The sequence below is a fragment of the Dysidea avara genome, chromosome 6 (genome assembly GCF_963678975.1).
Source record: "Dysidea avara chromosome 6, odDysAvar1.4, whole genome shotgun sequence".
In the NCBI taxonomy this organism is placed as follows: domain Eukaryota; kingdom Metazoa; phylum Porifera; class Demospongiae; order Dictyoceratida; family Dysideidae; genus Dysidea; species Dysidea avara.
Window position 1 is genome coordinate 13,660,180 of NC_089277.1, and position 23,938 is coordinate 13,684,117.

At 39.6% G+C, this 23,938-nt stretch overlaps 1 protein-coding gene and 4 long non-coding RNA genes across 5 annotated transcripts; 3 read left to right on the forward strand and 2 right to left on the reverse strand.

Moving 5' to 3' along the window:
- The first annotated feature begins 416 nt into the window (after positions 1-416).
- LOC136258289 (uncharacterized) lies at positions 417-1,826 on the forward strand. Its single transcript, XR_010702729.1, has 3 exons — positions 417-789; positions 850-896; positions 946-1,826. It is a non-coding gene; the product is annotated as an uncharacterized lncRNA (long non-coding RNA).
- Positions 1,827-2,935: 1,109 nt separating this feature from the next.
- Positions 2,936-3,935, forward strand: LOC136258288 (uncharacterized). Its single transcript, XR_010702728.1, has 3 exons — positions 2,936-3,015; positions 3,060-3,156; positions 3,694-3,935. It is a non-coding gene; the product is annotated as an uncharacterized lncRNA (long non-coding RNA).
- A 6,190-nt stretch (positions 3,936-10,125) lies between these two features.
- Positions 10,126-11,230, reverse strand: LOC136257351 (TNF receptor-associated factor 4-like). The gene has a single exon (XM_066050519.1). It carries the CDS (start codon positions 10,924-10,926, stop codon positions 10,264-10,266), a length of 663 nt encoding a protein of 220 aa, XP_065906591.1. The 5' UTR covers positions 10,927-11,230; the 3' UTR covers positions 10,126-10,263.
- A 154-nt stretch (positions 11,231-11,384) lies between these two features.
- Positions 11,385-13,785, forward strand: LOC136257353 (uncharacterized). The gene is made up of 2 exons (XR_010701924.1): positions 11,385-13,162; positions 13,218-13,785. It is a non-coding gene; the product is annotated as an uncharacterized lncRNA (long non-coding RNA).
- Positions 13,143-23,134, reverse strand: LOC136257352 (uncharacterized). Its single transcript, XR_010701923.1, has 3 exons — positions 22,945-23,134; positions 22,389-22,504; positions 13,143-13,429 (listed from the first exon to the last, which is right to left on the reverse strand). It is a non-coding gene; the product is annotated as an uncharacterized lncRNA (long non-coding RNA).
- Between the last annotated feature and the right edge of the window lie 804 nt (positions 23,135-23,938).

A 23,938-nucleotide genomic window follows, 5' to 3' on the forward strand; every position in this document is an offset into this window, starting at 1 on the left:
GAATTCTCTACATGGTGGTTTCTTTATAGCTGAACTCTCTACAAGGTGACTTCTTCTAGCTAATCTCTCTACAGGGTGATTTGTTTGTAGCTGAACTACTCTCTACAGGTGATTTGTTTGTAGCTGAACTCTCTACAAGGCGATACTTCTAGGTGATCTCTCTACAGGATGACTTGTTTCTAACTGAACTCTCAACAGGGTGATCTGTTCATAGCTGAACTTTCTACTGGGTGATTTGTTTGCAGCTGAACTCTCTACATGGTGGTTTCTATGTAGCTGAACTCTCTACAAGGTAATTTCTTCTAGCTGAAGTCTCTACAGGGTGACTTGTTTCTAGCTGATCTCTCTGCACACTGTTAAAAGTGACGTGTTGAAATAACACCAAAACCAGGTGTAATTTGACGGTACCAAATATAACACCACCTTCTGGTGCTATATTAACCAACACAAAGATGGTGCTAAAACAACATGATTATTTGGGTTGAATTGACACTTTTAAAAATGTAATAATAGCACTCTAAAATGCAATAGTAGCATCTGTTACAACTGAGTTCTATGTCAGTTCTATAGTTGAGTTCTTAATTCATCATATCATCTTCAAATATCCAGGCAGTGATCTCTAGTGCAAAAAGACAAAGACACTGGCTTCTGCCACTCTTGATCCTGATATCCTCATATCTGAAGGTTCTCCTCCATTTAGATCTTTTGAATGCTGTTCAGGTGGCTGCCATTGAAGTAACTATGCCACTACCAAGTGATTGGAATAGTCTTGAAATAGCTATTTAAAAGGTACAAAACAGTATGTGTATGTTCTTACTACATACCATGTTCACTGTCACATGTTATCAGCACAAAGTCTTTCTTCCACCTCAAATCTAAAAAAATATCAAATAAAGGTATGGCTAAAATTATGAATTGTTTAACATACTTGTTGTCTTACTGTAGCATTTGTTCAGCTGAATCAGACATACCCATTTATCTAAAGATCAGAGCAATTACATACAAACAATTAAAATTGTTGTATGCATACCTGAAAAAGAGACTGCCACTTTTTCATGCACATAATCAGTTTCCACTTCTGTGACCTATAGCAAGAGAAGCATAATATTTAATATGTTGCTACTACAGACCAAAAGCTAAGTTGGTTGTACCTTTGACTATTGATGCATGTTTATATAGTAGTCTACAATAAGCTTTCTCAATGGACGTTGAACGTTAATATTAATGATTTCTAGACAATACTTATATAATTATAACTGAAACACAGCAGAATGATACTGTACAGATACAGCCACAAAAATCCTATAATACCCTCTTTGGCTATTAACACAAGATCCCACACATTTACACTGGTTTTATCCATAGTTACTTACATGAAACTGTCGCCAAGAAGTTAGCTTCTTTTACTTCACAAGTGACATGAACTACATCTGTCCACATCATGATTCATGTCCCTAGTCCTATATCAATGACTTTATCTGACGGAGACATTATCTGCAGGTGACATTTTACTCTTGCTATGTGTACAAAAAATATCACAGCAGGAAGATGCAAGTTTTCAAACTCCATGCAGTAGCCATTGTAAATGGAAAAATTGCAGGGTCTTCTGTCTTTATTAGCACTGACATAACAGGCAACACTAACACTCATCACAAACTATAACGCAAACAACTAAGATAAACCATATGTATAAATTATTGTCAATAAAAGGCAATCCACAATTCTCCAGCATAACTCAAGCAACCATGCAAGTTTTTTGGTAGCAGCAGTGTAGTAGTAGTAACAGCAGCAGTAGCTATGTTTATCTTTGAACATCGGATTCCACATTCCACATTCCACATAAATATTAGTTCAATTTTAGTAGCTGATGCTGGCACGTTCATTCATAGATCTAAAAACATCAGGAACACAGAGAGAGAGTCAGCACGTATGTACAAACAATATGAATTCTCTTTACCTGTATATGTGATAGTGCCACTACACAGTGCAGTTCCCAACCTCTTGTACAATGACCTATAGTAAGAAAAGCATAAGGAACTACAGATCAAAAGCTATAACAGTGTATACTGTACCTTTGACTTATGGTTCTGATGGGTATTGTAGTCTTCAATAAACTAGCTTTTTCCAATGGACAGTTAATATCAAACAATTCTATTATAAACACAGCATGCAGAACAATGAGAATATGTACAGATACAGCCACAAGCCACAAAAATCCCACACCACCTATTAACAAGATCCCACATATTTACACTGGTTTTATAAAGGTTACTTGAAACCGTTGCCAAGTAGTTAGTTTCTTTCACAATTATATTGACAAGTGGCATGAACTGCATCTGTCCATATCATGAGTTGAATTGTAATCACCTTTATCAATAACTTCCATCTGCCAGCAGTATTGCTGTCATGGAGACATAGCTATAGAGACTCGGATGTAGGAGTAGTAGGACTCTGCGTATGCATAAATAATTATTTGTTATATCAATGAAACATACTTACAGGAGCACCCAGATGTAAAGGAGGCTGCGCGTTAGCCCATAATAGCTGTATCCCTCCTGCATGAGTCCCCTCGGCCGGGAGGTTAATCACTACGTACTTGACATCACATGATGTTGAGGGTCTTAAAGATCAGTCCTTGATGCCAGATGGCTATGACACAACAGGTTAGATTGACGCTCATCACCAAATAGCGGCTGCGTAGTTTCACTATCAATTGAGAGGCAAGCTAATTTAGCTAGCTACCTACAAAATACTGCTCTCGACTGTAAGCTTCATCAGAATAGTAGTTTTTCTGCGAGAGCTTTGGCATGACCTGACCTATCTTTACAAGCGCTAAGTTTTCCATAGTAGCAGCGGCCTCGGTAGCAGCCCTTCTCTTTAAACATCAGATTTATCATCCCCTCTAGTTCACTGCGGTTTAATGCGCTATGATGGTGCGCGTTCATTCTAGTTCATGACGCCAGAGATGATGCTAATTATCGTTTGAATGGCGAGCTCCCTCAAGTAGATATCTTAGTGAGCTAGAACAAGCCTGTATTTAAAGTAGATTACTTACACAGGTTCGACCAACCGTGACACGGGAGAACGGCAAACTTGCACCTGACCGCGGGCTGGTAGAGACCGAGGGTAGAGACTGCATGAGTATAGCGCGAAGAGGTTAGTGTATGGTGCTGCTAAGCTAAAATTATGGCACTTCATAGCTATACACTCTGCACAACTAATCATGAGTCTGACTCAAGTTAACCATAATCAAATGATAAAAGCTATAGCTACTGAGCCGTACCCTGGATAGTCAGGTTTGTTCAGGTTTCAAGACTATTTGATGATATACAGAGCTATATGGCTATAAGGTCTATTACCATGTCTGACTTAGACATGCAATACAGTTCAGTATAGCTCATGGCCTCATGCTAATGTACGTGCATAGCTAGTTAATCATTTGACTTTTGTACAACCTGATGTTCAACATCCAATGTAGCTAATTGCAAAAGTCTAGAGGTAGTTTGTAACTTATAGTGAAACGATTACCTCTACCATAACATTCCATGTACATGCTCCAGCAACCAACAATTTTACAAACATTTGTCGCTAAAATGTGCACCAACCGACTGTAATATAGTAATTCTTAAATTTTATGGTACTATCCAAAAAGTAGTACCATGTGTTATAGTACATTGTTCTTTAACACTGTAGACAGCGAAGTTTTGAACTATACATAAGATATGGACTCAACATTACTATATAACTTTTCGTCTATATGCTGACTTAAATGAAAACGATTGACTTTTTTATTAATTGTAAATATTATATTATGTGTATCTGTTATCAACATTATTACAACACTGTATAATATGTACATCATTATGTAAATGTGGTATAGATGTTGGAGAATAATAAATAATATTCACTTTGGTGTTCTTGGCACTGCTGACTGACTTTCTTCCATATCTGATGTTACAATGACAGTTCCTGAATTGTGCGCATCTCACTGGTGAGAATCACAGCCAAATAATATTGACCAACTTCAGTAACACAAAATAACCTGTTAAAATAACAAGTACCATGTTAAACTAGCACAAAGGCTGATGCTAAAGTAACATAGGTAGCTTAAATTAACCATTATTTAGTAATATTAGCACTCCCATAGTGACAATAGCATTGCAAGCAAGTTGTTAAATCAACTCAATGAGTGCTAAAATAACTACCCAGTTTTAACAGTGCAGGGTGATCTGTTCATAGCTGAACTTTCTACGGGGTGATTTGTTTGCAGCTGAACTCTCTATACATGGTAGTTTCTTTGTAGCTGAATTCTCTACAATGTGACTTCTTCTAGCTGAACTCTCTACAAGGTGACTTGTTTTCTAGCTGATCTCTCTACAGGGTGACTTGTTTCTAGCTGAACTCTCTACAGGTGATTTGTTTGTAGCTGAACTCTCTACATGATGGTTTTGACTCTACAAGGTAACTTCTTCTAGCTGATCTTTTTACAGGGCATATTTGTTTGTAGCTGAGTTCTCTACAGGGTGATTTGTTTGCAGCTGAACTCTCTACATGGGAGTTTCATTGTAACTGAACTCTCTACAATGTGACTTCTTCTAGCTGAACTCTCTACAGGGTGACTTGTTTCTAGCTGATTTCTCTACAGGGTGACTTGTTTCTAGCTGAACTCTCTACAGGTGATTTGTTTGCAGCTGAACTCTGGTTTCTTTGTAGCTGAACTCTCTACAAGGTAACTTCTTCTAGCTGATCTTTCTACAGGGTGATTTGTTTGTAGCTGAATTCTCTACAGGGTGATTTATTTGCAGCTGAACTCTCTACAAGGTGACTTCTTCTAGCTGAACTCTCTACAGAGTGATTGATTTTTTTTCAGCTGAACTCTCTACATGGTGGTAGCTTTGTAGCTGAACTCTCTAAAAGGTGACTTATTCTAGCTGAACTCTCTAAAGGGTGATCTTTTCATAGCTGAACTCTCTACAGGATGATTTGTATGCAGCTGAACTCTCTACATGATGATTTCATTGTAGCTGAACTCTCTACAGGGTGATTTGTTTGTAGCTGAACTCCCTACAAGGTAACTTCTTCTAGCTGATCTATCTACAGGGCGATTTGTTTGTAGTTGAGTTCTCTACAGGGTGTTTGTTTGCAGCTGAACTCTCTACATGGTAGTTTCTTTGTAGCTGAACTCTCTACAATGTGACTTCTTCTAGCTGAACTCTCTACAGGGTGACTTGTTTCTAGCTGATCTCTCTACAGGGTGACTTGTTTCTAGCTGAACTCTCTACAGGTGATTTGTTTGCAGCTGATCTCTCTACATGGTGGTTTCTTTGTAGCTGAACTCTCTACAATGTAACTTCTTCTAGCTGATCTTTCTACAGGGTGATTTGTTTGTAGCTGAATTCTCTACAGGGTGATTTATTTGCAGCTGAACTCTCTACAAGGTGACTTCTTCTAACTGAACTCTCTACAGAGTGATTGATTGTTTTGCAGCTGAACTCTCTACATTGTGGTTTCTTTGTAACTGAACTCTCTACAGTGTGATTTGTTTGTAGCTGAACTCTCTACAGGGTGATCTGTTCGTAGCTGAACTCCCTACAAGGTAACTTCTTCTAGCTGATCTTTCTACAGGGCGATTTGTTTGTAGCTGAGTTCTCTACAGGGTGATTTGTTTGCAGCTGAACTCTCTACATGGTAGTTTCTTTGTAGCTGAACTCTCTACAATGTGACTTCTTCTAGCTGAACTCTCTACAGAGTGACTTGTTTCTAGCTGATCTCTCTACAGGGTGACTTGTTTCTAGCTGAACTCTCTACAGGGGATTTGTTTGCAGCTGAACTCTCTACAAGGTAACTTCTTCTACCTGATCTTTCTACAGGGTGATTTGTTTGTAGCTGAATTCTCTACAGGGTGACTTGTTTCTAGCTGATCTCTGTACAGGGTGACTTGTTCCTGCTGAACTCTCTACAGGTGATTTGTTTGCAGCTGAACTCTCTTACATGGTGGTTTCTTTGTAGCTGAACTCTCTACAAGGTTACTTCTTCTAGCTGATCTCTCTACAACATGACTTGCTTCTAACTGAACTCTCTACAGTGTGATCTGTTCATAGCAGAACTTTCTACTGGGTGATTTGTTTGTAGCTGAACACTTTGCATGATTGTTTCTTTGTAACTGAACTCTCTACAAGGTAACTTCTTCTAGCTGATCTCTCTACAGGGCAATTTGTTTGAGCTGAACTCTCTACATGATGGTTTCTTTGTAGCTGAACTCTCTATTAGGTACCTTCTTCTGGCTGATCTGACTACAGGGTGACTTGTTTGTAACTGAATTCCCTGCAGAATAATTTGCAATGTAATATAATTGAGTAAATTATAAATGCAGCTGAATGCTTTATTAGGGTGACTGTTCTATTAGAGTATCTCGATCTCGCATTTGCTACACGTAGTTGCCTTTCGAATCATAACTCAGTGGTTTGTAATCCGATTCTTCTGTACTACTGCAAGGACTTTCTATGATGATTATTCCTGCTACATACTGATTTTCAGCTCTTTGCTCTAAGCGGTTTGCCTGGTAGATACGAAAACTAATAGTTTTTTATTCATAAAAATCGATTGCGTAATTTTGACACAGGTCGGGTTTTGTGTCATATCTCCGTGGTCTTTATCCCGATTCCTTTCAAACCACAAAAAGGCACTCCTACGATGGTTGCTCCATCTACATATCAATTTTCAACTGATTCCTCAAAGGAGTTTACCCTGTAGGCGTGACAGACCTTCGACCTTATTTTACGCAAATAATCGGTCATAACTCCGTGAATGTTCATCGGATTCCTACCAAAGTTGGTACACAGATCCGCCTTAATGAGCCCTTTAAGTGTGCCAAATTTAAATTTCATTCCGATCCGAGCACACATTCATGTTTTATGGCGGATCTTGCGAATGTGCTTACTTTATTTTTAAATTTATATATTTTTAATATACTAGCTTGTTCAGTTTTTTGTTAAGGCATATAGCTAGTTATAAACATGTGACTGTTCTATTAGGGTGACTGCTGTATCAGAGTATCTCAAGTCAGCCTGCAAAGATGTGCACTTGCCCAAAAAGGGGGTATGGTTTTGATCGATTATTACAGTATATCGAGTCAGCCTTACAACTTGAAGGTGTGTGGTCACTGAAATACAGCTAGCGTAAAAGGTGTGTGTCATCGTGGTTTCAATTGATAGATCGATAATGCATAGAATGAAGAATGGGCGTGATCTTGTGACCTATCATGAAAGCTGTCTAGTACCGGTACCTCCGTACAGTAGCATAGTCTAAGCGCCTTTAATAATCTTGTAGCATCTATTGAAAGTGTTGATATACGGAAAATTAATGCCTCAATATAGTTTCGTTGGATGAAGACAAGTAGTCTGATTGAAGATAAAAGAAAAGAGGGCACACACTCGTTGGAACCCCAAAAGGCACATCCCACTGGTGAGTTTGTTATTGTGGTGTAAAATGGTGGCCGTGCACTGCTTCGTTTGACCTCTAGGCTTGCGACTGTGGTCAGGCAGTCAGTCTAAAATTCAAGTTTTGGCAATTCTGTATCCGGCCACCTGTAAGTGTTTTGTTGTATTTAATGTTGTTTTATGTATTATATGGACTAGTACTATTCCGTAAAGGTGATTTTCGTCTCGTAAGATATTTCTAGGATGATCTTTAAAGGCAGAATTTTGGGCAGCGCGTGAAAATTTCACCAGAATACCTACTTAACGGTATGACCGTACCGTTTGATACACACCAAGACTAACTTCTCAAGCTAATCTAGAAGAATATCATTATCTGATCACTGAGTAACTATTACTGTCACGTTCCCTGCAACATTGCTGTCATGTTCCCTGCAACATTGCTGTAATACTAGGGTATGAAGTACTGTAAGTACTATCAGCTACACATGATTGGCATAAAAAAAGCAGCGAAATCACTACAACATTTTTCACATGTTTCACTGCTCATATTCAGTGTATAGTAGCAAGCCGCAGGTTCCCCAAAGAACACTTAACCAGTGAGACTCAGTAAATCCAACTATAGAACATGTAATCAGTCCCCAGTGTTCCAGTCTAGTGTTCCAGTCCAGCAGTCCAGTCCACTGAATAGTGATGCCCAATAGAACAAGGCAATCCTTTTGCAAATGAATAAATTTGGGTACCACTGTTCACTGGACTGGACTACTGGACTGACATCGGTTTTTACACATGTTGTGATTGGATTTGTTAAGTCTTACTAGCTAAAGGCCTTTATTGAATCATTAGCCCATTACTAATTTTTTATTTATTTTTAGTAGCACAAGTACACAGAAAAATTAAAACAACAAAAGCTACAATTACAAAACGCTGATTACTAAATGCCGAATATGAGCAGCAGAATAATCAGAAACTGTCTTCTAAGGATTTCACTACTACTACTACTGCTGCTCTGCAGCACTTATACACTCCTTACTGTTGTGTGTAATACATGTAATGCTGCAGGGCTGTGATAGCGATAGTTAACTAGCGACAGAGAATGACAACTCTATAGACTAGTGCATTTCTAGTAAATTTTTGTCTCAAATATAGTGGGTCATCTAGCACATGCAAGTAGCTATGGCAGGCAGAAAAAACTTTATTACTTTTGTATATTAAAATACGTTGAGTATATCTCAGATTGTATGGCATCTACTGTAGCCCAAAGGTTGCTCTATGTCATTCAAAGATATCATTGGCATCTTATAATTAACCATCGTTATCACAGTCCTGCAGCGTTTCTACACACAAGGGTAAGGAGTGTTTAATAGTTGTAGAGCAGTAGTGATTTCCTTAGAAGACAGTTTTTAGTTATTTCACTGCTCACATTTGGCATTTATAGTAATGGCCTAATTATAATGATTCCCTAAAGGCCTTTAGTTTACAAGACTTAATAATTGCAACCATAAAATGTGTATAAATCAAAAAAATGTCAGCTCAGTGTTCCAGTCCAGTATATGTGTCCAGTCTAGTGAATACAATAAACGTTAAAATTTATAGAAGGTGTATAGATTAGTTGTTTTGAAAGAGTTACTGTACACTGTATGTCCCCAAACAAGTTTTAATAGAATGACACCATAGGGCAATGTCTATTGTAATACTTGGGGCTGTAGAGGTAACATTTTTAAAATCTTAATATTTTCTCTCTTCTGATCACCTCTACCATCCTACTTATCTCATTATCACTGGGTTGAGATTTCACTATGTAATTTTGCTTGATACCATCCACTATTTGATAGAGCTCTTGTAGTATTTGTTGTTTCGTTGTATCTAATTTTGATTGCATATGACTTGGGCTAGCAGACCATCGATTTACAGTACAGCTTTGAACATCACTAATGAACTGACTGGTATGCTGATCAACACCGTTTACTTTTTGTACATGTTTTCTCTTTGTATCCTCCACATGTTGACATTTTTTATTAACACTGTCAATATTACCTTGTAAACTAGTAAACATCTTTGTCACTTCTTCATTGATAGAAGGTAATTTGTATTTTATTTCAGTCACAAGAAATCCTGCATGTGCAACACTATTATTGTGTTTAGTGGTAGTTAACTCTTTCTTAAAATCATTTTTCTGTTTTTGTTAGTTTTTGTGCAAGTTGATCTTTAGCAGTTTTTACAGAAACCAGCTCTTTCTTACTAGCTACCAAATCTTGTTCTGTCTTTGTAAGCCTTTGCTTGAGTTCACCTTCAGTTTTTGCTGCCTTGAGTTTAAACATTTCCAGTTCTTGTTTCACTGTCACTAGGTCATGTTCTGTCTTCTTCTTGAGGTCATTCATTTTTTGCTGTGCATTAAGTTTGGTGGCTGCTAAATCATGTTCCATCTTTTGCATCAGCTCAACTTTCACACTTGTCACATCATGTTGTAGTCTTTCTTCAACAGCCACCAGGTGTTGTCTGGAGTTAATCAGTTCAGATACAGCCAGTGCTAAATGTTCCTCCATGTTTTCCTTGTTGTGTTCCCTTTGGTGTTTATGGATTATCACATCATCACACCCAACACACTGGTATTGGCACTGAACTGTCTCAAGAGGACATTCCTTCCTGTGTGTATCGATGTCTTCCAGACTTACTTTTAACTCACTATCACAATTGTTGGGACAAGGTAGCGAAAACTTGGGACATTGTTCCTTGTGTTGGCCTTCAATAAACTGGTGCTCTCCTGTAAGTTGACAAAAGTGGCAGTTGACTATACGACGTGGACAGTTGGTCTCCAAATGACTGTCTAAATATATTGACGTTGTAATTTCTTTCCACATTTGTTGGAACACTCAACTTCTTCAAGAGGACACATCTTCCTGTGTTCAGTCACATCTTGTCGAAGAACACTTCCTACATCACATCTGTTAGGACAAGGTAGAGGAAATTTGGGACACAGTTCCTTGTGCTCTCCCTCAATAAGTTGATATTCTCCATCAACACCACAATACTGGCAGGTAACCATACGACGTGGACACTCAGCTTCTGTGTGACTGACCAGATACTGATGTTGTACTATCTCCCCACATTTATTGGAGCACTGGACATCTTCAAAATCACAACCATCACTCCTTCCAAGATGATTACTGATGTAGTACACTTCACCCTGCCATTTACAACCTTTTTCTTTGTTGGTACAGTAGACGTGAAGATTTCTTACAGCTCGGTCAATTTGTTTATTGGGAAATGTCACGAAATCCTCACTACGACACATGGGACAATTGGAGGTAACAATGGCAGCAGCTTTCTTGGTATTTTCAAGGAAAGACTTACAAAAGAGATGACCACAACACACAGATAAGTAGGGGTCTATACTTGGTAGCTGACATATCACACATATTGTCGTGTCTGGTGGTTCCTTGACGAAGTTGTAGTCGTACCCACCACTTTTGTTGGGTGTGGCTGCCATCAAGTCAGGATCGAGCGAGGAATGGAGTTAGGATAGTTAGGTAGGTTGCAGTGCAGGTAGTGACTTTCTACGCAGTAAAATCAACAACGAAAATAGTATTTAAGTTACTACTTCTCACTCCATCACATTTCAGTCCTTCCTACGATAATTCCGAATCACGTGATTGTGAATTCCAAAAAACGAGCATCATTGGTGAACTGTTGTGTGAATGAGGTTAGTATGTGAGTTGTTACATAGGCCATCATTATTGTATTCCTTGTTAATTTCCCGTCACCGCCCTCATCCATTTTCATTTGATTACAGATCACGTGAACGTCTCATTTCTGTGCATATACCCTCCACTTTTGTCAACAGGTGTCAAACCTTGATTCTGGGGAGAGGTGACAGCAGCCAGTGGCCTGTGATGACGTGCTACTAAGGGGTCTGCCAGGATAACAGAGGTGAGTTATGTATGCATCAGTATGTATCACATCACCACTGTCTGCCTTTCATTTGTGACAGTTAGCTATAGTGTGTGGGTCATGCCATTCTACAGGTGTATGTTATATATTACTCCACCATTACTGAAGCTCAAAGCAGCCACTGAAATCAATTTATTGTCATGCACAGTGCTGTATAGGTTGAGTAGCTGTATTGCATGATTAAACACCTTAAATTAATTTTTAATATTTCATTGAATTAGTTAATACAGATATATTGGCATTGAATTACATTTGCAATCTTTGCTGATAGTACAGTCTCGTGCAAGGTTTTGTACCCTGCCCCATGTTGTGCATACAGATAACCTTTGTTATTTTATACAATTAGGCACGAGCAGCTGTTACTTCATAACATAAACACAATGGACTGCCTATGTTGGGACTGGTGGGATACAGGGAATTTGGGGATTCACCCATTCACCATAGGGACCTTAGTACAGACTGTCCCAATATTCAATGAGATCAAGAGGGTTATCATTTCTTCCATTTGTTATCCAGCGTGTGCAAGTTCAACTCTTGCTCGTGATTAGATATAATTGAATCACTCCAGTCTAGCAGTTAAATTTCAAGTACATTTACTGCAAAATGGTGTTACACTGCACACAATCAGTAGAGTCTGAGTTAAAAAACAAACCAAGTGAATCGCCTCAGTTGGCAGGCATCAAATCATCCTCCATAATCAGTAGCAAACAAATCAAGGTACAGCAACATGCATGTGTGTGCCTTCAAAATACCAGCTATACTGTTACAGTATGTAGTAAATTGAAATTGTTTACAAGAACTTTGTCCTGTATGCTGTCACTGTAAGGCATACCCACAGAATGTGGACCATGTCAGCGTCTCCAACTGTGAAGTAATTTATTTAGCAGGTCTGCACTATATTGAACAGCAACAATTCAGCACGTGCACTATTCTCTTTCCCTACATCAGGACCCTTTCCCCCTTCACTAAAGGCTTGAAACATGCTATTAATATGTAAAGCTGCTCCTGTACAACTGTAACTACTCTATTTATTAGACTGGAATGTTGTTTAAAAATCCACTGCTTTCATATCATGTACAGCACAGCGTGTTTTGCACTGCTAGGGACATTAAGTACATATAGGCTTCAGATGAAGTGATCCAATTCATGTGTGGTAACCCATGGCCAGGGGTTTAAATCAAAGGTAAAGTGCAGTTGTGATTCTGTGTACAGTGAATGTGTATGGGGTTTGTTGGAGAATCAACTACGGAAAGGTTGTGAATAATACTTAATGGTGAAATCGTACTTAGAACAAGTAATGTCCCCTCTGTTGGAGAAGCGACAAGTTCCTGGTGATAACAATCTGACTGAGTGTACAAATGATAATTATGAAGTTGTAGATAATGACACTCTTGAACTGTCTAAACTTACATGAACATTATTGTTAGTGTCTGTATTGATTATGCATTCCCCCTCCCCCCACTGGATGCATCAATAATTACTGACTGTCCAGTATGATAAATAAAGACATAATGGTTTGGTTCCAAATTCAGAAAAGGAGACCAAATGGTGTGTTTCCTAGTACATATAATACAGTGACATTGTCGGACCACATAGGACATTGAAATAAAAGCTTCAAGGTGTTTTACCAGGTCAAGCATTACTACGAATAAGCCACATTCCATTCATAAATTATTAGGGCTACCATCTGAATGTAATAGAGGTAACATACATGTTCTGTTACAGAAAGAAGTTATGGTAATATCGGATCTACTATAAAGATGTGATAACAAAGGGTTAGTTATTTGTAAATAAGAAGATGTGATATTTAAACAACAATAATATGATCAGTTACAGCATGTATATAAAACTTGGAACAAAAAGTTATTGAGCGAGGTACCACAGTCTAGCATCACATTATTGCAAATGCTACAGCTCTTCAGCAAAAAAAGTCACTCTTGATGATAGGGTTCTATGTACAATATGAGGAGTTACTGGCTAATTTCACCTGCTGTGCGAGTAGTCACGACTGACCCACAATTAGACGATGACATCATTGCTACCTGAATTAACAAGAACAAACAAAATACTTACTATTGTATTTCATTTTACAGAGTATGTCTAAAAAAACTTTTGCAAAATGACATTTGTATTAGGAGAACGGCAGAATTCTACATGGAAAGTCACTACTGTCATCAAAATGAAGAAGTGGACACATACATAGCTACAGAAAGAAACTCAGTCATTACTGATGACATTACTGATGTGCATAACATGCATATGTGGGTAAAACCCACTGGGTTTTTCCCTGAATCATCTTGGTGTTGGGATGGTTCAAAATTTTTACATTTTGATTTTTTGTTGCTAGCCCTTGCTCTCCATTGTTGTATTTAGTCTTTCATTATATTCTATTCACTTATGAATGTAAGTTTTCAGGTGGTAGTGCTCCTGGACTTACGTATGGTTATTGTCTTGTATCTATGGTTACTAAGTATGTTGTTGGTTGTTTGGAATCAATGACAGATAGCCTGCTACAGTTGCTAGTGATGCAAAACCCAGATGTTATAGATTACAATGGGCAAACAGGGTGTGAGTTATTTGGAGTATGGTGGAGGGGGTTAGACTGTGATTTCAGAATCACCTGTTTAATTGTAGTGCTAGGCTTATAAAACAAAACACTAGGGGTCACTTACTAAGTCATCTGTGATTGTGGTCAAACTCACAGTCAACAGTCAAGACTACAAAATATCACTACAGTGGGAGATGGGAAGAAATGTTAAAACTCACAGTTACCTATAAATAAATATTAATCAATGATGTATCTTTCACAACTGCAGGTCAGGGGGTAGGACAAGATCACGTGCACTACAAAGTACTAACAAAATATTTTATTAAACCGTAGTCATACTACCTGTTGAAAGTAATAGATCATACAACAATGATTATATTGTAATCGTTGTTGCCTACTGTTACTGTTGACGTGAAAGTCATGAGACAAAGTGGCAGTAAAGAGGGATTTCTAGGGGTCTGGGCATACTCCCCAAGGAAACTTTTTGAAACGTAAGTGTGCCAAGATTGAACCTGGAAATGATTTTAGAGAATGATTGAGATCTGGAAATAATTATAACTACGTATATAATTATGTGCATGAAAGCATTGATTTGATGAATGCATTGATTTTCAGGTTATTTTATTTTATAGTGAACTGTAAGAAAGAAATTAAAACTAGTAAGGCAATTTTTAATCAGAGTATAGTAGACCATGAAATAGAAAATGGCTATCTCAAGATGCATCTTTAGACTTTTAGTCAAATCCCTGTGGTAAATTGTAAAAGAGTTAAGAGGTACTATACAATACATAAGTATACTTTCCTGTGGTAAACCTGGCTATTTTGTCTAAATTTTAGAACTAGCCCAATCACCATTTGCAACTAGCCAAAAGACATTTACAACTAGCTTTTTGGCCACAACTAGCTTCCCTTTTTAGCCCTTGCCATAACAGCAGCATCTTTCTGTATCAAGCCCCTTCCTCTACTTTTTGTACAGGGTCTATTCAGTTCACTTTAAGTACTTGTGCAACATTATTACGCATTCACGTGGTCTTGTCCTACTCCCCTGGTTATTATATAGGTAGCATGTATTAAGAAATTTCTATAGACTATTGGAAGCACAGGACTGGTGTGTATTGGTAAATAGATACCATCCAAAAACAGCTTATAGCTGTAAAAAAAGTGCGCGTCCAAGTAAAGCAGAGTTAACTGCGACAAAAAGTAATGATATCATAATGCGGCCATGTGCGAGGTGTGCAAGTTGTAAAATTAATATTAGCTAATCAGATAATACAATGTTATTGTTAAAGTGTTAATGAGAACTATGTGATGCTGCTAGTTTTTAAGTGTGTGAGCATCTTCATAAATGCCACATATATTTAATTCTCAATAAAGCAATGTGTATAGATTCTCTGATAGTAATAAATAGTTTGAGTTTGGCCGCCTTTCCTGTATACAGCAATGCTACGAACAAAGGAAAGGTGGCCAAACTCAAACTATTTATTACTATCAGAGAATCTATACACATTGCTTTATTGAGAATTAAATTTATGTGGCATTTATGAAGATGCTCACACACTTAAAAACTAGCAGCATCGCATAGTTCTCATTAACACTTTAACAATAACATTGTATTATCTGATTAGCTAATATTAATTTTACAACTTGCACACCTCGCACATGGCCGCATTATGATATCATTACTTTTTGTCGCAGTTAACTCTGCTTTACTTGGACGCGCACTTTTTTTACAGCTATAAGCTGTTTTTGGATGGGATTTCAATACTTTTTGTTAGAATAAGCAATGTACTGTTGATAACAGTAGGTGAGTTTCCATGGTTTTGACAGAAACCCCAGATTACAGTGACAGAATATTAAATATAACTGTAATTTTAGTGGCCAGGGCCGCCCACATTGGGGGTAACTGGGGTATTTTGCCCCCTACCACAGCCCGAAAGGGGCCACTTGAATACCTGTTTAAAGAAAGATCGATATACTCTAATAGAGCAGTCAGGATCTAGACCCTTCCTTGCCCCTGGACCCCTCTTTAACTCTTTTCCCTGGGCCCTCTAATTTCTCTGGACGGCCCTGTTAGTGGCATGCAACTGCAGTCAACTAACACTTGAGTCACATGGCCAAGTGGATCTCATCCACTGACAGAATATACAGGATTAGATCACGTGTATAAATTACGGTGGAACTTGTTTATTGCTACCTTCACTCATTCAGCAGGTAACAGTGTATAAATTATTGGAATTGGCTTTTCAAGAGTGGTTGTCTTTCTATACTAGTGGCCATTAAGACAGGTTGTACTGATAGAGTGTACATACTAGAGATGCAACAATATCCTCCACTTAGTGTCGTTTGATAGTGATGCAATGGAGACTATGTATTATTGCATTTAAATACTATACTATTATATTGCAACTCTAGCACGTATTTATAACAGGAATGTTTGTTAACCATTTAGACATGCTGGAGCCACACCCACTCATCTGGATTCTACAAATGAAGTCATACCAACTTGTTGTTGTCATACTTACTCGTTACTCCCATTGCATGCCATCATGTGAGACTTGCTACCATGGCGGGCCACTGGAAAACATTTGCATAGCAGTTATATTACAGTCATTATTGTACAATTCTTACATTATTATTGTGAAAAGTGTTTGGTATTCATGTGTCTCCTCTGTATGTTGTAATTACATGTGTAATTTTGTGTGGGGGTGCTATAAAATGCGATAATGCATGGTGACAATTGTATTAGGTGATTTTGCACACTTCCTTTAAAGCTAGCTACATGTGCTAATTACTCACAGCTTGTGTCAACAACTGGTAACCGAAGTTGTACTCTTGTGTCATTCTTTAAGCCGCGCCCTTAGAGGGACAAATTATGTGGGGGCTGTGGAGGACTTGGATATATGTGTATTGTTATAACTTGATTGTAATCATTTGTAATCATATTAGGCCATGATGTAATTGGGGCACGTGATTGTACTTTAATTGGAACTGTGACATGTGCTCTATGATTTATATGAGAATTACTGATCAGTCATAACGCTACATGGTGACAGGAATGGGATGGCGTTTCAACTACAGCCGCCCAACCCGTTTGATTTCAAGCGTCCAGATGAATGGTCCAAATGGAAACGAAGATTCGAACAGTATTTTCATGCTTCAGGCCTCGCAGCTTCAAAGGATGAAGAACGCCAAGTTAGCACCTTACTTTATTGTCTAGGGGAGGAAGCAGATGATGTTCTTTCCTCGACTAATATTTCCACGGAGGAGAGGGCAAGTACGGCGATGTCATGGCCAAGTTTGACGAATACTTCAAGGTGCGAAAGAACGTCATTTTTGAACGAGCAAGATTTAATCGAAGAAATCAATTACCTGATGAAACAGCCGAAGAGTATATTACAGCTCTGTTTCGTCTAATAGATTCATGCAACTATGGCAATCTGAAGGAAGAAATGCTACGCGATAGGCTGGTTGTGGGCATTCGTGACGCGGGATTATCCCAACGCTTACAGATGGACTCCGAGTTGAATTTGGCTAAAGCCATGAAATTAGTGAGGCAGAGTGAAGCTGTGAAGCAACACACCAGCCAGCTGCAAGATTCCTCCAGTACCCGACCTTCAGTAGATCTAGCTAACATAAGCAGACGTCCTCCACACTATAGGAAGGGTCCCCACTTCCACAGAAATGATGGCATAACTAGCAGGGCTCATTCTCAAGGTGGGAAATCCTGTTCCCGATGTGGCAAAGCTACCCATCCGCAGGGAACCCAGTGTCCTGCAAGTGGAGTCACTTGCAAAAGGTGCAAGAGAAAAGGTCATTTTGCTAGCCAGTGTTTCTCAACCACCGTGAGGCTCCCAACCAATGAGTTAACCATGGAACCAGAAGTAGGTGATAGCACAGCCGAGGAAGATGAGGTCACACTAGACACTGATGTCAGCAATGAGCTCAGTTTGGATACTGCATTTCTTGATGCAGTTACATCGGAAAAACATGCATCCTCATGGAGATCCACTGTTTCAATCGAGCACACAGAAGCCACTTTTAAGCTAGACACTGGAGCAGAAGCAACTGCCATTACTGAGGACACATACAAACTGTTGCCACAAACAGTCCTTCAGAAACCCAAGAAATCCTTACAAGGCCCTGCCAATCAACGCCTTGATGTAATAGGCCAGTTCCAAGCTACTCTGCACCATGGACAGAAGTCCTCAACTCAAACACTGTATGTTGTTCGTGGCTTGAAGACCAACTTGCTTGGTCTCCCTGCAATTATGTCCCTAAGTCTGCTACACAGAATGGATTCAGTGTCTTGTTATTCAGAGACTGTCCACACACAATACCCAACGTTATTCAGAGGTTTAGGCACGTTAGGTGACAAGTATACCATAAAGCTTAAAGATGATGCTACTCCATACTCTCTATGTACTCCCAGAAATGTGGCAATCCCACTATGAGAGAAAGTACGTCAGGAGCTTGGTCGCATGGAGACCAATGGGGTTATTTCCAAAGTCACTAATCCCACTTCATGGTGTGCTGGGATGGTGGTCGTGCCCAAACGAGATGGCACTGTCCGGATATGTGTCGACTTCAAGGTCTTAAATGAAAGTGTTTTGCGTGAGGTCTTTCCGATACCCAAGGTAGATGACACCTTAGCTCAACTTTCAGGTGCCGCCATATTCAGTAAAATTGATGCCAACAGTGGGTTTTGGCAGATACCATTAGCAGAAGCATCCCGCCCAATAACAACCTTCATAACACCTTATGGGCGCTACCTCTTCAATAAGCTCCCATTTGGGATTTCATGTGCCCCTGAATTGTTTCAGCTCAGGATGAGTAAAATACTGGAAGGGTTGGAAGGAGTAGTCTGCCAAATGGATGATGTCTTGGTGTTTGGCACCACCCAAGATCAGCATGACAAGAGGTTAACGGCAACGCTGGAACGGATAAAAGCTGCAGGAGTGTCACTGAATAAAACTAAATGTAAGTTCAGTGTCAGTGATGTGAAATTTCTTGGCCATATTATTAACAAAGATGGCATAAAAGCTGACCCAGACAAAACAGCAGCTATTCTCAATATGAAGTCGCCCCAGAATGTTTCTGAACTTTGTAGGTTCATGGGGCTAGCAAATCAACTGGGAAAGTTTTCATGCCATCTTGCACATCTCACACATCCACTCCGTGGCTTGTTAAGTTCCAAGCGAGCATGGGTATGGGGACCAGACCAAGATTTCAGCTGATGCTTCTTCTTATGGGTTAGGAGCAGTGTTGCTCCAGCGTATGGCCAATAATTGGCGACCAGTGGCTTATGCTTCCAGGGCATTATCAGAAACTGAAAAACGATATGCGCAAATCGAGAAGGAGGCACTGGCTGTTACATGGGCTTGCACAAAGTTCAGTGATTACCTTCTAGGCAGCAACTTTCTCATAGAGACTGATCATAAGCCGTTGGTCCCATTACTTAACACAAAGCATTTGGACTGCTTACCCCCACGCATACTAAGGTTTCGTTTACGCCTGGCCAAATATGACTATACTGTTGTTCATATTCCAGGGAAGCTGTTATATGCTGCTGATGCACTATCGCGAGCACCTACTTCTCCAGCAACTCCCATGGAGGATGACTCTTTGCAAGACGATGCAGAGCTTTTGGCTAGTACTGTGATATCATCCCTTCCGGCTAGCAAGCAGAGGTTAGCAGTTTATGTTAGTGGTCAAAAGTCTGACTCAACCCTTTCCAGGGTTAGGTGGTACTGCCAGAATGGCTGGCCTGGCAAACATGAGGTAGAACCAACGCTAAACCCTTACTGTCTGGAGGTTAGATACTCACTCACTTTGTGCGATGACCTTTTATTATACAATGATCGCATCGTTGTACCTCATGCATTGCAGAAAGAAACCATCGAGAAGATTCATGACGGTCATCAAGGGATTGAGCGGTGTCGCATGAGAGCTAAGTCTGCAGTTTGGTGGCCAGGCTTGTCCAAACAGCTTGTTCAAAAAGTGCAACAATGCCAGGTATGTATACAACACAGCACGGTTAGGCAAGCACCACTGATCATTTCCTCTCTGCCTGATTATCCATGGCAAGTTGTAGGGACCGATTTCTTTGAATTTAAGAAGAAACATTACCTGGTAGTCATTGATTATTTTTCACGGTATCCGGAGGTAGTGAAAATGAATTCTACCACATCCACATGCACTATTGCTGCATTGAAAAATATTTTTGCCAGACATGGCATCCCGGAAATCGTTAGAAGTGATAATGGGCCCCAGTATAGTTCTCATGAATTCTCAGATTTCGCCAAGTCTTATCAATTTCAGCATATAACCAGTAGTCCTCTGTTTCCACAGAGCAATGGTCAGGTGGAAAGGTCGGTGCAAACTGTAAAGAAATTGCTCAATAAATCAGAAGACATATACCAAGCCTTACTGAGCTACCGGAGTACTCCATTGCCCTGGTGCAACCTCAGCCCTGGTGAGCTTTTAATGGGTCGAAAGCTTAGAACCCTTCTCCCACTAACAGACCAGCACCTCATTCCACAATGGAGTTATTTGCCACAATTTAAAACTGCAAACCAACAGTTCAAGGGCAAACAGAAGAGAGATTACGACAGACGTCACCGTGCAACTGAAATACCACTTATCACAGATGACAGTGAGGTGTGGGTCACATCAGGGAATGAGGCTACTAGGGGAAGAATAGTGTCATCAGCACCAGCTCCGAGGAGTTACTTGGTTGATACGCCATCTGGTACTATCCGAAGAAACCAGTAACATCTTAGGCTTCTCCCAAATGTACCGCAAGCCAGAAGCACCGAGAACTTGCAAGCACCTGAAGATAATAATACTGAGAACCATCAGCTACCTGCTGGTCGGCAAAGTAGAGGAATTACAAGAGGCTCAGAAATAATGACCCGATCCCAGACTGGTACTGCTATTGTACTCCCACAACGGTATCGGACTTAAAGGGGAGATGTGGAGGACTTGGATATATGTGTATTGTTATAACTTGATTGTAATCATTTGTAATCATATTAGGCCATGATGTAATTGGGGCACGTGATTGTACTTTAATTGGAACTGTGACATGTGCTCGTGTGGTTATGATTTATATGAGAATTACTGATCAGTCATAACGCTACAGGGGCGACTAATTTCAAAACGAAGGATGGTATGCAGCACCATAGATTATATCTATGGACTATAATCTATGGCAGCACACTTCTTGGTGGCTATATGTACTGATTAACTACATAGAGCGCCAGTTCATCAATACCCAGTGACTGCAGTTGTGCTCTGCGTCATTCTTTAAATTCCGAGTAAAATTCTTAGAGAGCAAATGACGTGGGGGCGACTAAATTCAAATTTCAAACTAGCCATTCTCGAAAACAAATGTTTCAATCTGAACGAAACTTTTAGAACAGTTTAAAGACACATTGCCCTACATGCCAAGCGAGTATTGCGGAAAACAACAATCTGGGATTTGTATTTGGCCTCTAGGTCGACTGAGGACGACTGAAACTTCGTTTGGTGCTGAAATCACGACTGTAGGGTAATCATGTATGGTGAAATCGATGATGTAAATCTTGAGGTGATTGAGTGGATACTGAAGCGATAACAGGGCGATCAATGTTCGGAATGCACAAAGGAACGCAAGGCATACACCTGCAGTTGCGTCTAACCGCATGCGATAAAAAAAAAAAAGAAACTTCCCCTTTGATGTCGGCAACCTCGATCACGAAACAATCGGCATGGATTTGCTTCACTGCTTGTGTAGTAGTTACTAGTGACACGATGAGTTCAACTCCAGAGTTTCAGAGGGATAGCGTAAGTGACGGGTGGATTACAGGAAGGCCGAATTTGACAACGTTCGTTCTTGTAAAATCCTCACGTAGTGGTCGCGTCATTTATTGTCTGCGGCGCGCGTTTCTGCTTTACTGGCCGTGCGACTCACTACCGTGAGTCTTGATAATAAACCTAAATAGTTTCAACACTTATAGTAACAATGAAGGTGTACGGATTTATATCTAGCTGGCTCACATGGCCCAGACAGCAGCTTTCTTGGTTTACTATAGTTAGTTATACTAACTTTTAAAATTGCAAAATGGCCACATTGGATGTGGCCAGGGATGAAAACCTAACAATTAAGCCTAAAACAACAGACAAAATTTCAGGAAGATGCATGACAAAATGACAGGTCAAAAGCTGTAAGCCAAAGGCTAAGGTAAATTTTGTCTTTGACGAAGATCATCCAATAGTGAGTGCTTGTGTGACACCCCAGTGAAACAAATGTACACTAGGTCCCTATAAAAGATAGTAACCAGTAGGTTGAAATATCCCTGAAGTAACTTATCACCAGGCTTATGCTAAGAATTCTGTTCATAGCATTTTTAAAACAGTACACTCAAGGATAATGGAAGGTAACAGTGGTGATGTGATACATAATGCATACATACCTCTGTTATCCTGGCAGACCAATTAGTCACACATCATCTTCAGTCATCACAAGACTGGCTGCTGTCACCTGCCCCCATTATTGAGTTTGATGTGTCTCAGTGCTTTATCGATGTGCCTATAATGTAGTGTTGTTACATAATTGTATGTAGGGGTGCATCAAACGATGTGAAAGTCAGTAACAAAAACTGTTTCAGAAATTGTAAGATAATATGTGAGTTTCAGACCCTTGGGAAGGAGGCTGCAGTATTATCCATTAGCTACATAGTTGTGCTATTCTTCTAGTTAAGAATACTTTAACTACGAACACTGCTGCAAAACCATCAACACCACTGCAACTGCATGGGACAATCTAAGCGGCCTTTGCCCCTACTAATTGACCAAGGCAGGTTGAAATATATCTGGACTGAAGGAAATTGTTACCATGTCTGTGTTAAGAGTTCTGTTCATAGCATTAATACCGGTATTGTAGCATAAAACATTACAACCAGGCATAAAGTAACAGTTAGTAGTGATCTTGGTGGTGATGTGATACATACTGCTGCATACATTACTTACCTCTGTTATTCTGGCAGATCCCTTAGTCACAGAACACTGGCTGTTGTCACTTCTGCCCATTAGATTCTATGTATCGAGTTTGATCTGGCTTGATAAAGCGTGTCCCAGTCAGTGCTTAATAATTATTTTATTAAAGCGCCTCTAACGCAATGTTGTTACGTAATTTTACGTAGGGGGCATCAAACGATGTGAAAGTAATGAAACCCGTTAGAATAAGGGGCGAAGTTATTAAAGCCCCTTCTAACATACAAAAGAAAGAATTCTACCCCAGTTGGCCTCTCTCCCACTTTCTGATAGTACATATTACGCGAATATTAATATTTTGACAATGACTTAGCTTTAGATCACGTGATGCAAACTGCTGACATCATTTTCGTGCTGAAGGTAAAGCGGAAGAGTGAATAATTCTTTACGCTCGTGATTTAGTATGTCGATGATATGTATCCTACCATCTGTTATAGTAGTAATCAAATAGTGAATTAAATTTGATTGCTCTACGGATAATTATAAATGCTTAGTTCTATAGCAGCCACGCCCAGCAAAATTGGTGGGTACGACTACCACTTCGTTAAAGAACCACCGGACACGACAGTATGTGTGATATGTCAGCTACCAAGTCGAGACCCTTACCTATCTGTGTGTTGTGGACATGTTTTCTGTAAATCTTGTCTTGACAGTGCCAAGAAGGCTGTTGCTGTTGTTGCTACCAATTGTCCCATGTGTCGTAGTGAAGGATTTGCTGTGTTTCCTAATAGGCAAATTGATCGAGTTGTGAGAAGTCTTCACATATGTTGTACCAACAAAGAAAAAGGTTGTAAATGGCAGGGTGAAGTGAACTACATCAGTGATCATCTTGGAAGGAGTGATGGTTGTGATTTTGAAGATGTCCGATGCTCCAATAAATGTGGGGAGATAGTACAACGTCAATATCTGGTCAGTCACATGGAAGCTGAGTGTCCATGTCGTATGGTTACCTGCCAGTATTGTGGTGTTG